Source organism: Leptopilina boulardi, unplaced genomic scaffold (genome assembly GCF_019393585.1).
Source record: "Leptopilina boulardi isolate dan_hultmark-lab unplaced genomic scaffold, ZJU_Lbou_2.1 LbouV2_38, whole genome shotgun sequence".
Taxonomy (NCBI): Eukaryota; Metazoa; Arthropoda; class Insecta; order Hymenoptera; family Figitidae; genus Leptopilina; species Leptopilina boulardi.
Window position 1 is genome coordinate 7,478 of NW_026137951.1, and position 12,891 is coordinate 20,368.

General features: G+C 23.8%; 2 protein-coding genes across 4 annotated transcripts; both read left to right on the forward strand.

The window, feature by feature from the left end:
* Positions 1 to 1,614: 1,614 nt before the first annotated feature.
* LOC127287985 (uncharacterized) lies at positions 1,615 to 8,378 on the forward strand. 3 transcript variants are annotated; one of them, XM_051315153.1, is made up of 8 exons: positions 1,615 to 2,183; positions 2,796 to 3,092; positions 3,436 to 3,531; positions 3,874 to 3,969; positions 4,704 to 4,775; positions 5,127 to 5,393; positions 8,022 to 8,123; positions 8,227 to 8,378. In XM_051315153.1, exons 1-8 carry the CDS (start codon positions 2,030 to 2,032, stop codon positions 8,355 to 8,357), a joined length of 1,215 nt encoding a protein of 404 aa, XP_051171110.1. In that variant the 5' UTR covers positions 1,615 to 2,029; the 3' UTR covers positions 8,358 to 8,378. The 3 variants fall into 3 exon arrangements, with proteins under 3 accessions (XP_051171110.1, XP_051171111.1, XP_051171112.1); XM_051315154.1 differs by lacking the exon at positions 3,874 to 3,969; XM_051315155.1 differs by lacking the exon at positions 3,436 to 3,531.
* Positions 8,379 to 9,096: 718 nt separating this feature from the next.
* LOC127288123 (uncharacterized) lies at positions 9,097 to 11,277 on the forward strand. The gene is made up of 4 exons (XM_051315390.1): positions 9,097 to 9,198; positions 9,288 to 9,436; positions 9,512 to 9,740; positions 10,352 to 11,277. Exons 2-4 carry the CDS (start codon positions 9,323 to 9,325, stop codon positions 10,822 to 10,824), a joined length of 816 nt encoding a protein of 271 aa, XP_051171347.1. The 5' UTR covers positions 9,097 to 9,198; positions 9,288 to 9,322; the 3' UTR covers positions 10,825 to 11,277.
* Positions 11,278 to 12,891: the final 1,614 nt, after the last annotated feature.

A 12,891-nucleotide genomic window follows, 5' to 3' on the forward strand; every position in this document is an offset into this window, starting at 1 on the left:
CCATAGAAGTTCCCAAGATTTAAATAGCAGCAGTTTTCAGGAAATTCCTGAGAAACTCGCGGGTAGTACCTGGAAATTTCTCGGGAATTCTCGAAAGTTTTCTGGTATTATTTTTACGTGGGAAATAAATTTTGTTAATAAGAAAACTTTTTGAACATTTTCATATTACAAATAATAAAAGATTAATTATCAATTTTTTATTCAGTTGATTATTCAATTGATTATTCAAATTGATTCCCTGACAACACAAGGATATTCAGAATAGCTTTGGGACGTTCTGAGGATATCCATTTGCTTTCGGCGGTTCGGATATCCCTAGGATATCCTCTCGATATCCATGGACATCCCTAAGATATCCCAGGGGTATCCAAAACGTCGAAAGCAAATGGATATCCTGAATATCCTTGTGTTGTCAGGGTTATTATTCAATAACTGAAATATTATTGGAAAATATATTATGATTACCATTGGCATCTGATGCATAAGATTCACTATCTGATAGCTCGAAGGAATCATCTAATAATTCTGATGAATTTCCTGATTCATCATAATTAGTATCAGAAGAATAACTTGGCAAATCGTTTGATGTTACATTGGACGCTGTATCAAAATGTAGATCGTCACCATCACTCATGTTATCATCAACAGAGTCATTATATACGTCGGAGTGGCTATTTTCGTCGATATTGTTGTCCATTCCATTGTCAGAATCGATTGAAAAATTATCAGGATTGAGCATAATAATATCATCATCAATCCTTGCATTAATATCCTCGAGAGAAGAAGCAGTACTAATCTAATAAAGTATTTTATTTCAAATATTCAGCCTGAAGAAGATGGTAAACAAAACCATCGAAACGTCGCAACTTGAAAAAATAAGATAAATCTGTTTTATGTGTTTTCTTTACCTTCCATTGATCGAATTTACTTCATATCAAAATATACATTTGGAAGGGAATTTCTCATTCATATTTATAATTATATAATTAAATATAAAAATCTGTTATTTATAAGAAAAACAGATAAGAGTATAAACATGTTTTTTTAATAAAACTGAATTTTACTGAAATTTTATTATTTTATTTTTATTATTACGAAAATATATGGAGTAGATGAAACCAAAACTGACTAATACTGATTTAGAACGTAAAATTGCAACAATTTAAAAAATTAGTAATTAAAAAAGAATAAAATATATTTTTCAATTTTAACAATTTATTGAAAGGAGTGACATCTAACGGACAAATGATAAATGTCACTCATTTCAAATAAAAAATTTCCGAACGAAAATATGAAAATTCAAATTAACAATTTATTAATACTTTAAGTAAAAAAGATCGTTTCTCATTTCTGTAAGCCCATTAACTTGCATGAGAATAAATAAAAATAAATAAATAAATTGCAAAATTTATTTCGTAAAACTGATAAAAATATTATTAAATTAATTATGCGACAATCAAGTTACTAAAATTATTTCTTAAATTTATTATAATCGTTTTTAATAATTTTAAATTAATATTTACAAATTAAATTGAGAATGTAAAATATATAATTTTCTTTAATATTATTTATCTTATAATTTAATTTTATTAAAAGAATTTTTTATTGCTTTACTGAATTTGAATTATTTTCCGTATCACTAGATTCCACATTTCTTAAAAAGGATGCTATTCTTTTTTGGTGACTGGAAGAATAATTTTCCAAATCTTGATAACGTCTTCGCATTTTTTAATTTAATAAATTTAGTTTAATTTATTTATTATATGTCTTTAAATGATATATTTTCTAGAATCGCTTTTGACACATTTTTCTGACAGAAGAAAGATTTGATTGGTATTTCAAACATTTGAATCGCTCTTTCTAACTAAGAAAATAAAAGTATTCTGTTTTTGTCATAACAAATTTTATATGAAAATGTAATTTGTTTAAAAACAGTTGATTGTGAGTTTTATAATGAAGTTGCTGATCTATAATGACAGCTAACTGCAACTAACGAAAAGTGATACATACGCGATAACTGTCAAATATAATGAGTAAAATGTTCTTATTGATTAAATGGAAAAATCACCATAGCCGGACAGTTTTAGAAGAAACGCCGGAAATGAAAGATAAAGAAGTCGGTGATAGTGTCGTGGTCAGTTATGGGAGAAAAAAATTTGAAGGAAACATCATTATACGAAGTGGTCAGTATATTTTTCTTCTGTATTATACTTCTCTCTCGATTTTAAAAAATTTAATTTCTATTCTCAATTTATTCTCGTCTGATTTCTTTTGTGTCGTTTTTGTATAATAAATAATTCTTTTTATTATAGAAGAAGTATTTTATTTCATATTTTCTTATTTTTCTTCTATTTCCGTTATATTTTCTTTCTTTTCAATTTTTCTACTTTTGCTGTTTCAGTAAACAGAATAAATAAAATTGAAAATTTTAATTATATTCGAAAATGTAAAATTATTAAAGAAAGAAGCAAAATTTTGAAAATGAGGTAAAATTTTTTCAATTTCCTTATTGTTTAAAAATTATTTGAATGAAAGAATATTTCTTTATTAATAAGACAAAAAATTTATCACGGAATAGAATAAAAAATATTAATAAATTTAAAAAAAAATTTAAGAGTAAAATTGAAATTTAAAAAATAGTATTGTTCATAGAATTTTAAAATTGAATCTTTCAAAGCCAATTTTATGAAATATTTAATTTTTCGTATTATTTGTTCTAGTGAATATTTCTAATAATAAATAAATAGTAAATAATAAATAAAAAAAAAATAGATAATAAATAATAATAATTTCAGAGAACAAAGTCTACTTAGATTCCTTGGATGTGGATGAAAATGGTTACATCATAAAAAAAAGTCAAAAGTCGAAAATTACAAGAAGAAAACGGAGCGACATTAAAAACGAAGAAAATAAAATAAAAGCAGCTAAAACAAAATCGAGGGATAATATAGTGTCAAAAATTAAAAACTTGCCTGCTATTTTTGAGGAAAATTCAGCCAATAACGAAGAATCACCATCTGGATCTGGAGAGAAAAATTCTCAGCCATTCAAGCCGAAAATAGATTCTTCGCAAATCTCGAATCTCGAATTAAGTAATTATATTATTTTAACCTTAAATTAAAAATTACTTTATAGACATTAATAAATACAAAAAATTTTAATAAACCCTAATTGAATTTAATAGTTGAATAATTATATAAAATTTTTATCTTTCAAACTTTTTTTCTTTGTAAATTTTTTAAATTTATTTGTTTTAAATAATTTTTTCCCAATAAAGTCTTTTTATAATAATTGTTTTCTATGCAAAAAAAATTAATAGAATTTTTTTTCATTTTTAAATTATTATTTCCAAAAGAAATATCTTTTCTAATAATTTTATAATATATGCTCATAGTAAGACTAATAGTTTGTTATAATTTAATTAATTTCTTACAGACGATAAGGAAGAGTCATCGTCTGGTTCTGGAGAAAAAAATTCTCAGCCATTCCAACCGAAAATAGATTCTTTGCGAATTTCGAATCTCGAATTAAGTAATTATATTATTTTAACCTTAAATTAAAAATTACTTTATAGACATTAATAAATACAAAAAATTTTAATAAACCCTAATTGAATTTAATAGTTGAATAATTATATAAAATTTTTATCTTTCAAACTTTTTTTCTTTGTAAATTTTTTAAATTTATTTGTTTTAAATAATTTTTTCCCAATAAAGTCTTTTTATAATAATTGTTTTCTATGCAAAAAAATTAATAGAATTTTTTTTCATTTTTAAATTATTATTTCCAAAAGAAATATCTTTTCTAATAATTTTATAATATATGCTCATAGTAAGACTAATAGTTTGTTATAATTTAATTAATTTCTTACAGACGATAAGGAAGAGTCATCGTCTGGTTCTGGAGAAAAAAATTCTCAGCCATTCCAACCGAAAATAGATTCTTTGCGAATTTCGAATCTCGAATTAAGTAATTATATTATTTTAACCTTAAATTAAAAATTACTTTATAGACATTAATAAATACAAAAAATTTTAATAAATCCTAATTGAATTTAATAGTTAAATAATTATATAAAATTTTTATCTTTCAAACTTTTTAAATTTATTTCTTTTAAATAATTTTTTCACAATAAAGTTTTTTTATTATAATTGTTTTCTTTGCAAAAAAATTAATAGAATTTTTTTTTTATATTAATATTTTTTCTAATTATTTTATAATATATTCTCAAAGTAGGACTAATAGCATAGTTTGTTCTGGAGGAGTTAGTTCTGGTTAGCTTCTGGAGGGAAAAATTCTCAGCCATTCAAATCAAATATAGATTCTTTGAAAATATAGAATCTCGAATGAAGTACTCTCTAAACCTGGATCAGTGAAATTTGACTGAGTATCAGTGACTCTATTCTAGCAATTTCAATCACTAAAAATCAGTCAAATTTCACTGCTTCAATTTTAGAGAGTATTTATATTATTTTAACCTTACATTAAAAATTACTTCATAGATATTAATAAATAAAAAATATTTAATAAACCCTAATTAAATTTAATAGTTCGATAATTATATAAAATTATTATCTTTTAAAATATCTTTTTCTCTAAATTTTTTGAAATTTATTTCTTTTAAATATTTATAATAATTCTTTTTTAAGTCTTTTTATAATAATTATTTTCTTTGCAAATTATTTTATGATACTTTGTTACAGCTGACAACGAAAAATCGAAATCTAATTCAAGAGAGAAAAATTCCGAGCCTGCTCAAAATCATCACGAATCAAGTAATTTTCTCATTTTTATCTTAAATTAAAAACTTCTTAATAAATATTAATAAATAAAAAAAATTGAGTATACCCTAATAAAATTTAATAATTCGATATAATACAACTAAATAAAAAATTATCATCTTTTAATATTTCAAAAAAATTCTCTCACATTTCATCAAATTTGCTGAATAAAAAGTTCTCTGACTTCTCTCACAGCTGGGCATTCTGTATTGTATTAAATTATTATTGTAATTATAATAAAAAAGTAGTAAGGGTATATTTATCAAGAATTCAGATTCATTAACCAAAAAGTTTTTTTAGTGATAAAAAAAATTAATAATAATATTAATAATAATTTTTTTACAGTTCACGTAAAATCTTCGAATATAATGAATGAACATAAAGATCCAGAAGATGAAGAAGAATTAGTAAACAAGACAAACAAATTATTGAGGACAAAAATGCGGAATTCAACAGAAAAAATGTTTCAAAAGCAGTTTTCAAAATTAATTGAAAAAGACAAAGTAGAGAAACCAACGAAATCGTTAATTAAAAAGGGAAATAACAAATTAAAAATAACAAAAACAGAAGTTATTTCGCAGAAAATTTCAATCTTACCATCACATTCTGAAGGTATATATTCAAATATAAGAAAAATAATTAAAATTTAAAAAAAAAATAATTTAAAATTAAATTAAAAAATTTTTTTTTATAATAATGGTGTACAATATTATTGATTGTTTCTCTTCCTTTTTGGTCGAAACATTTCTTTATTTCCTTGGTTTTCATATTTTTTTTTTACTTAATTTTAACATAAATAGAACTGTATTGACGATTAACTTATGTTTTACTATCAAAAAATAAATAACTCCCGAAGCAAAAATTTACAACAGGCGAAGTAATGCGCCAATACTGGCAATTACTGGCCAGTATTGCCATCAACAATGATATACCATCAAATAATGATTCTGTACAGCTTCCATTACCCAAGCCAGTATGGGCACAATTATACTAACCAGTAATCAGCCAGTACTAGAATATGTTCTATACAAGGTTTTTCTATTTTAGCGTGTTAGTACTGCCATAGAATAGGAATTTTAATAATTCTTATCAATCAATCAGTATAGTCTGACTATTATGTTATAGTCATTAACTTTTTTCTTATTTATTTATTTACCAATAATTAGTTATTTTCTACTAATAATTAGTATAGTCTGACTATCTTCATATAATCAATTATTTACTAATAATTAGTTGAGATTTACTACTTGTTTAGTCATTTTCCACTAATAATTAATGAAATTTAACTATTTTCTTAGTTATTTTCTATTAATAATTAGTTATTTTCTACTAATAATTTATTTTTTTTTTACTAATTGATGAAGCAAAAACTTAGCCAATATTAGTCAATTCGAAATTAAATAAATTCATATGAACAACCACTCTTAAAAACTTGTGTAATTTATTGAAAATAATATAGGTTCAACTCTGAAAAAAATCGTTTGTTGCAATAAATAAACGCAAAGTTGTCTATTATTAAATAAATATTTACCAGAATCAAATAATTTTCATTCAAATTGAACAAATTCTATTTGAACCAGTAATTACAATATTTGAAGCATTTAATTTAAACAAATTTGTGAGCAATTGTCATTTAATAATCTGAATATTAGTAAATAGTAATAATTATTAAAATAATTTTTGAAACACTTTATTTATTTAATATTTCTTTCTGTTATTCATTTTTTTTAGTTTTCGAATTATTATTTGTTAATAATAATGAACGTTTATTCAAATATTAATATATTATTGTTATTATTATTATTAGTAATATATTATTAATATTAAAGACTAATTGTTGAATTACTATTATTATTATTTTTATTATTATTATTAATTAATAGAAAATATAATTTTTTGTATTATTATCCAATAAATATTAAGATAAATAATTATTAAAATTAAAGATTTTTTTAATTATAATTCAATTTAATTATACAAATAAGAAAAATTATTTTCAAATTTCACATATTCTATTTTTTGATTAAAATATTTTTTTTTTTTTAAACTAAAAGTTTGTAATTTTCATCTAAAAATGGAATAGTTATAAGGAAATAATCACTAATTTTTTTCCAACGCAATTTTTTGTGTGGTACTGGTGTTATATCCAGTACTGGTTTGCCAATACTGTCCACACAATATTAGCGCAGTAATGAGAATGTACTGGCACAGTACCGAATTTTTATTTATACCAGTACTGGATCAGTACGGGCAAGTCAAGTGTTGGCAAGCCAGTGTTGGTGCAATACTGCGCCTGTTGTTAATATTGGCATATGACAGAAATTTTTGCTTGGGATATTATCATATAAATGGAGAGCATGAAAACTCCTCATATTAAAATTGTTGGAATTTTTATGGCATTGAATTAAGAAACATAGAATTTCAACTTATCAGAATTTTACACAAGAGACTTATTACATTGTAAAAAAAGAGAGTTAAAATTTAACTCCCTTTTGGGACTCTATCAAATTCACACCCTTTTCGGAGTTAAACCGAAGGGATTTGTTGATTTATGAGTTGAATTATGCTGAGGCAGTTAATGCTTTTGGAGTTAATTAACTGATTAACTCCCTTTTGGAGTTGATTTTTAACTCGAAAACTTTTACTCCTAACTACACTTTTAACCGAAGAATTATTATTTAATGAGACTTTAGTAAAATGAAAATTTTCTAATTAAAAAATCTAATTAAGTAGAATATCAGTTAATTATTACTGAATATAAATAATAATTTCTTCAATTAATAAATATTTTAATGAAAATTCGTTTAGAAAATTAGACAAGATATTAGAAATTCTATTAAATATGAATTTAATTAAATCAAAATGTTATTAAGGGAATTTTAAGATGAGTAGGGATTTGATTAAAGGACAATTGTGTTAAACTAAAGTTGCTTTTTTATATAATTTTACCTAAATATAAATCCTGTTTAAACGAAAAAAATATGCTATATACAAAATTGAATCTCAATGGATATTTTGTTAAATAATAATTCAGTTAAATAAAAATTTTTCGACATTAAAATATAGTTCAATATAAAATCTCCATTATAAAATTCTACTAAATAGTAATTCTGTGTTTTTGCGTTTTTAAATTAAAATCTGTTAAAAACTAAAAAATTTTTACAAGTATAATGTGAAGAGTATTCTTGCGTCCCATATAAATTATTATCTGCGTACATTTTATACTCTTTTATATATCAGAAATGGTAATCGAAGCAGATGTTGACAAATTTGGACCCATGTTAAAAACTGAAGGTATTCGAAAAAGATCTTTAAGTGAAAAAGATCATGATCAAGATTCAGGTAAAGCAATTTGATTAATTCAATCAAATCAAATCATTGAAACGAAATATAAAGTAATAATAATTTTTTTCTTTTTGTTATTAAATAATCAATTGTTCCACAGCGAAGAAGATTAGAGTTGATATGAGCGGAACAACTTCATCAGCTATTTCTGGTACACTCATAAAAATAATAATTTTGAAAGTCAATAAATTAAAATTTAAATATTCTTCAATTGTTTCGTTAAATTGTTAATTGAAGAATCTCTTGTTCTTCTTTTCTTACAAATTCTCATATTGTACAATAGAGGATTCCAATTCTTTTATTTTGACCTTTTCACTGTAAAAACTTGTTCTCAAAGTGAGTATGAATTTCATACTCAATTTGATACGCATCAAAAACGAGTATGGTAGATGGCGCCACGTTCTATGTCATTTAACATAGACTCGTTTTGAGTTGCAATAAAAATGAGTCCAAGTTTTTTCTGTGTTATATACTACTTTACTACTACTACTTTACCACCTTAATTATTTTATTTCCGATTCTCTTTCTATGTATGAATGTTAATATAAATGTTATTTTATATATTTTGTAATATAATGCTTAAGTGAATTTCAAGGTCTTGAAAGACGTGAAGAAGTTCCCAGGAAATAGACTAAGAAATTCCCCGGGAGTCACTTTCGATAAATCCTCGGGAATCTCCTGGAATATTCCCGGGAGTGATAAAAGAATTAATATTAAAAATTCTTGGAGATGCTCCCCAGAAATTGACGAAAAATTCTCGGAAATTTCTTGGGAGACTTACGGAAGAGTCACGAAAATTTCTCGGGAACTTTTTACATGGGGACCTGTACATAATTTACCTTTTACCATTACCTGCTCCAATCTGGCTTTTGGCCATTGGCTTCACCTAGAATATTTTAATCATATAAAAGTCACTTTTATAATAATAAATATTTTTATGTAGCTCAAGAAGATAGATGCGATCAAGTTGTCAACGTTTTTGAATTTCGTGAGAATGATGGGAGCATTGGAGGAGTTGGATCTTTGAAACCTCATGAGAATTGTATTTACGAGAGGTTTTTTAAAGATTTAGGTAAAATTAATTAATATGGTGTTGTATTATAAATAATAAGGTATGTAATATTAGAAACTTTTGTAAATCTATTAATTTTTTTTCATAAGTCATAACACCGGAAACAGTTGTCGCTTTTGAGAGGATGACAGAGTTTCTAAAGATAAGAATTTCAGCTGAAACGCCTGCTACGTTACCAATCAATTTAACACCAACTTTTCCAGCTACTTCATCAGCCATTGATTCAGCTACTTTGCCAGTATATATATATATATATATATATATATATATTAATATGCATGATCGACCTAATATTTTTCTGTTCTGTCTCTAGGCCGATTCAAAGGATTCAGATCCTCTAATTCAACTCCGAAAAGGGATACCAGTTTATATTAAATCATCGAAGTTAATATTAATTAACAGGTTTAAAAATAAACCCAAAATTTTAGCTCGATTGCTATTATTTGAATTGATAAAGAAAGAGCAATTAAAAACAATGTGTGCGTTAGGGCACAGCAAATCGAATACAGCGGTTCCTGAAGACATTAGAATTGCTATTCTCTGTAAGTGCAATTCATCATTTATCTTGTACAAAAATATGTTAAATATTTACAAAATAACTATCTGTCGTACCCGTTTTCGAAGGGTTTTCACTTCCTATATTGGTAAATAAACAAAATATTTTTTTCTATCTACAAATTATTAAAAATTGTTATAATAATGTAAAATAACGACCCCTCTAAACTTTTGGCTTTTTTTAAAAATATTTTTATTTATTTTATTTAAAAAAATAATTAAATTTTTATAGTTTTAATGAAACGTAGAGTGTCAGTATACAATTAGTTTAATTTAAATAATATTAATAATATATTTGTTTAATTGAAAAATTTGACAACGAAATAATAATTGTTAATTTCAAAGAGTTAGTATAGACATTTTTTATTTTTTTTTACAATATCTAATTTCATATTTAAGATTTAGAATTATTAATTTACCAATTCTAATAAAATTCTTCAATTTTACTGTTAAAAATGTACAGACAGACAGACAAAATTTTTATTTTTGGCATATTTGGAATCTTCATTACTTAAAATGATAAACTATTCAAGAAAAATTAATTTTGAGCAATGTATAGACATAAGTCTGATTTTATTAATATAGATTTATTTTTCAGCTTACGTACAGAGGAAGAAAACGGTTCCAGATGAATTCACAAATGAAGATTTGATAAAAGTCATTAATAATACATGCGGCACATTAAGACACCCTAAGAAAGAAGGAGATAAAATCAAAAAGAATATAAAAAAAGAAACAAACAAAAAGCAAAGGACTGAGGACAAGAGCAATGAAAATATGACAAGTGAAAATGTCAAGAATGGTGTAGAAGATAAAAGCGGTGGAAAAAAAAAATATGCGAATAACAGAAAAATAATATCAGATAGTAGTGAAGGAGAAGAAAATAACGACATTAATAATGAGAAAGAGAACAACGAAGCAAGGAAAGAATACGAAAGTCACAGAAAAATTATAAGAGATAATACTGATGAAGAAGAAAGTGACAGTAACAATGAAGGAGAGAATAGCGATTCAGAAGACAATGAAAGAGCAGATGATGAGAGTGGTGAAGAAGCTGAAGAAGAAGATTGAGCATGGATAAAATATTAATTCCAAAAGTTTTTTTAATAAAATTATAATCTTATATTACTCTCTAAAACTGAATCAGTAAAATTTGACTGATTTCAATAGAGTTACTGATTCAGTGACTCTATTCTCGCGATTTAAATCAGTGAATTTTCACTGAAAATCAGTTAAAAATGATTGAAATATCAGTGAAATATGACTGATATTTCAGTCATTTTTAACTGATTTTCAGGGAAATTTCACTGATTGAAATCGCGAGAAAAGAGTCACTGATTCTCAGTCAAATTTCACTGATCTTCAGTGGAATTTTACTGATTCAGGTTTAGAGAGTAACTTCCACTTATTTTTTCAAAGTCAATTGCAAAGTTTGAAATTAAATTAAAATTTTGTTATCAATTTTATACTTAATGGTATCAATTTTAGACATTCCAATAAACTGAATTTCACTTATAAATTTAAAATGCAAAAAATTATTCACTTTTGTTACATATTCCTACTGTATTTTTGTAATAGTTTGAAAAATAAATTTTAAAAAAAGTAATGAAAAATAATTTTCTTGTATCATGTTTCTTCACAAAATTTGCAATATTTTATAAAACAAATTTATAAAAGTGGAATAATGAGATAACATGTTTAGTACCATATTTTTCCCGTAGATTCACAATAATTAAAAAAACAAAATTATTAGAAGTCAAAAATGTAAAAAAAATTATATTTGGTTCCATGCATTTCCTATATTTTGAAGTGCTCTCAAAAAAAAGAATTTTGGAAAACTAAGAAAAAATTATTTAAAAAACAAAATTTTCAAAGTAAGAAAATGAGAAAAATTATTTCCTTTTGGCACCTTATTTGTCACCTAGTTTTGCAATAATTAAAAAAAATGAAATAAATTTATTTTTTTTATCCCAAACTTTTTTCCTTATTTTTGCAATACTTTAAAAATCAAAATTTTAAAGCTGAAAAATCGAGAAAGATTGATTTTTTCTTTCCAATATTTTTCCAATGATTTCGCAATATTTTAAAAAACAAGGTTTTAAAGTTTAAAAAATAAGGAAAATTGATTTTTTCACTACCAATCTTTTTCCCATATTTTTGCAATACTTTAAAAATCAAATTTTTAAAGTTGAAAAATAGAGGAAAATTGATTTTTTCTTTCAAAATCTTTTTCCCATATTTTTGCAATACTTTAAAAATCAAATTTTTAAAGTTGAAAAATAGAGGAAAATTGATTTTTTCTTTCAAAATCTTTTTCCCATATTTTTGCAATACTTTAAAAATCCAATTTTTAAAGTTGGAAAATAGATGAAAATTGGTTTTTTCTTTCCAATCTTTTTCCCATATTTTTGCAATACTTTAAAAATCCAATTTTTAAAGTTGAAAAATAGAGGAAAATTGATTTTTTCTTTCAAAATCTTTTTCCCATATTTTTGCAATACTTTAAAAATCAAATTTTTAAAGTTGAAAAATAGAGGAAAATTGATTTTTTCTTTCAAAATCTTTTTCCCATATTTTTGCAATACTTTAAAAATCAAATTTTTAAAGTTGAAAAATAGAGGAAAATTGATTTTTTCTTTCAAAATCTTTTTCCCATATTTTTGCAATACTTTAAAAATCCAATTTTTAAAGTTGAAAAATAGAGGAAAATTGGTTTTTTCTTTCCAATCTTTTTCCCATATTTTTGCAATACTTTAAAAATCCAATTTTTAAAGTTGAAAAATAGAGGAAAATTGATTTTTTCTTTCAAAATCTTTTTCCCATATTTTTGCAATACTTTAAAAATCAAATTTCTAAAGTTGAAAAATAGAGGAAAATTGATTTTTTCTTTCAAAATCTTTTTCCCATATTTTTGCAATACTTTAAAAATCAAATTTTTAAAGTTGAAAAATAGAGGAAAATTGATTTTTTCTTTCAAAATCTTTTTCCCATATTTTTGCAATACTTTAAAAATCCAATTTTTAAAGTTGAAAAATAGAGGAAAATTGGTTTTTTGTTTTCAATCTTTTTCCCATATTTTTGCAATACTTTAAAAATCCAATTTTTAAAGTTGAAAAATAGAGGAAAATTGATTTTTTC

Excerpts from the sequence above, each read along its gene's own strand:
- LOC127287985 (XM_051315153.1), top strand. The coding sequence starts at position 2,030 with ATGAGTAAAATGTTCTTATTGATTAAATGGAAAAATCACCATAGCCGG. Across the intron at positions 5,394-8,021 it reads CTTACCATCACATTCTGAAG|AAATGGTAATCGAAGCAGAT; the intron begins GTATATATTCAA and ends TTTATATATCAG. Across the intron at positions 8,124-8,226 it reads AGATCATGATCAAGATTCAG|CGAAGAAGATTAGAGTTGAT; the intron begins GTAAAGCAATTT and ends ATTGTTCCACAG.
- LOC127288123 (XM_051315390.1), top strand. The coding sequence starts at position 9,323 with ATGACAGAGTTTCTAAAGATAAGAATTTCAGCTGAAACGCCTGCTACG. Across the intron at positions 9,437-9,511 it reads TTGATTCAGCTACTTTGCCA|GCCGATTCAAAGGATTCAGA; the intron begins GTATATATATAT and ends TTCTGTCTCTAG. Across the intron at positions 9,741-10,351 it reads CATTAGAATTGCTATTCTCT|CTTACGTACAGAGGAAGAAA; the intron begins GTAAGTGCAATT and ends TTTATTTTTCAG.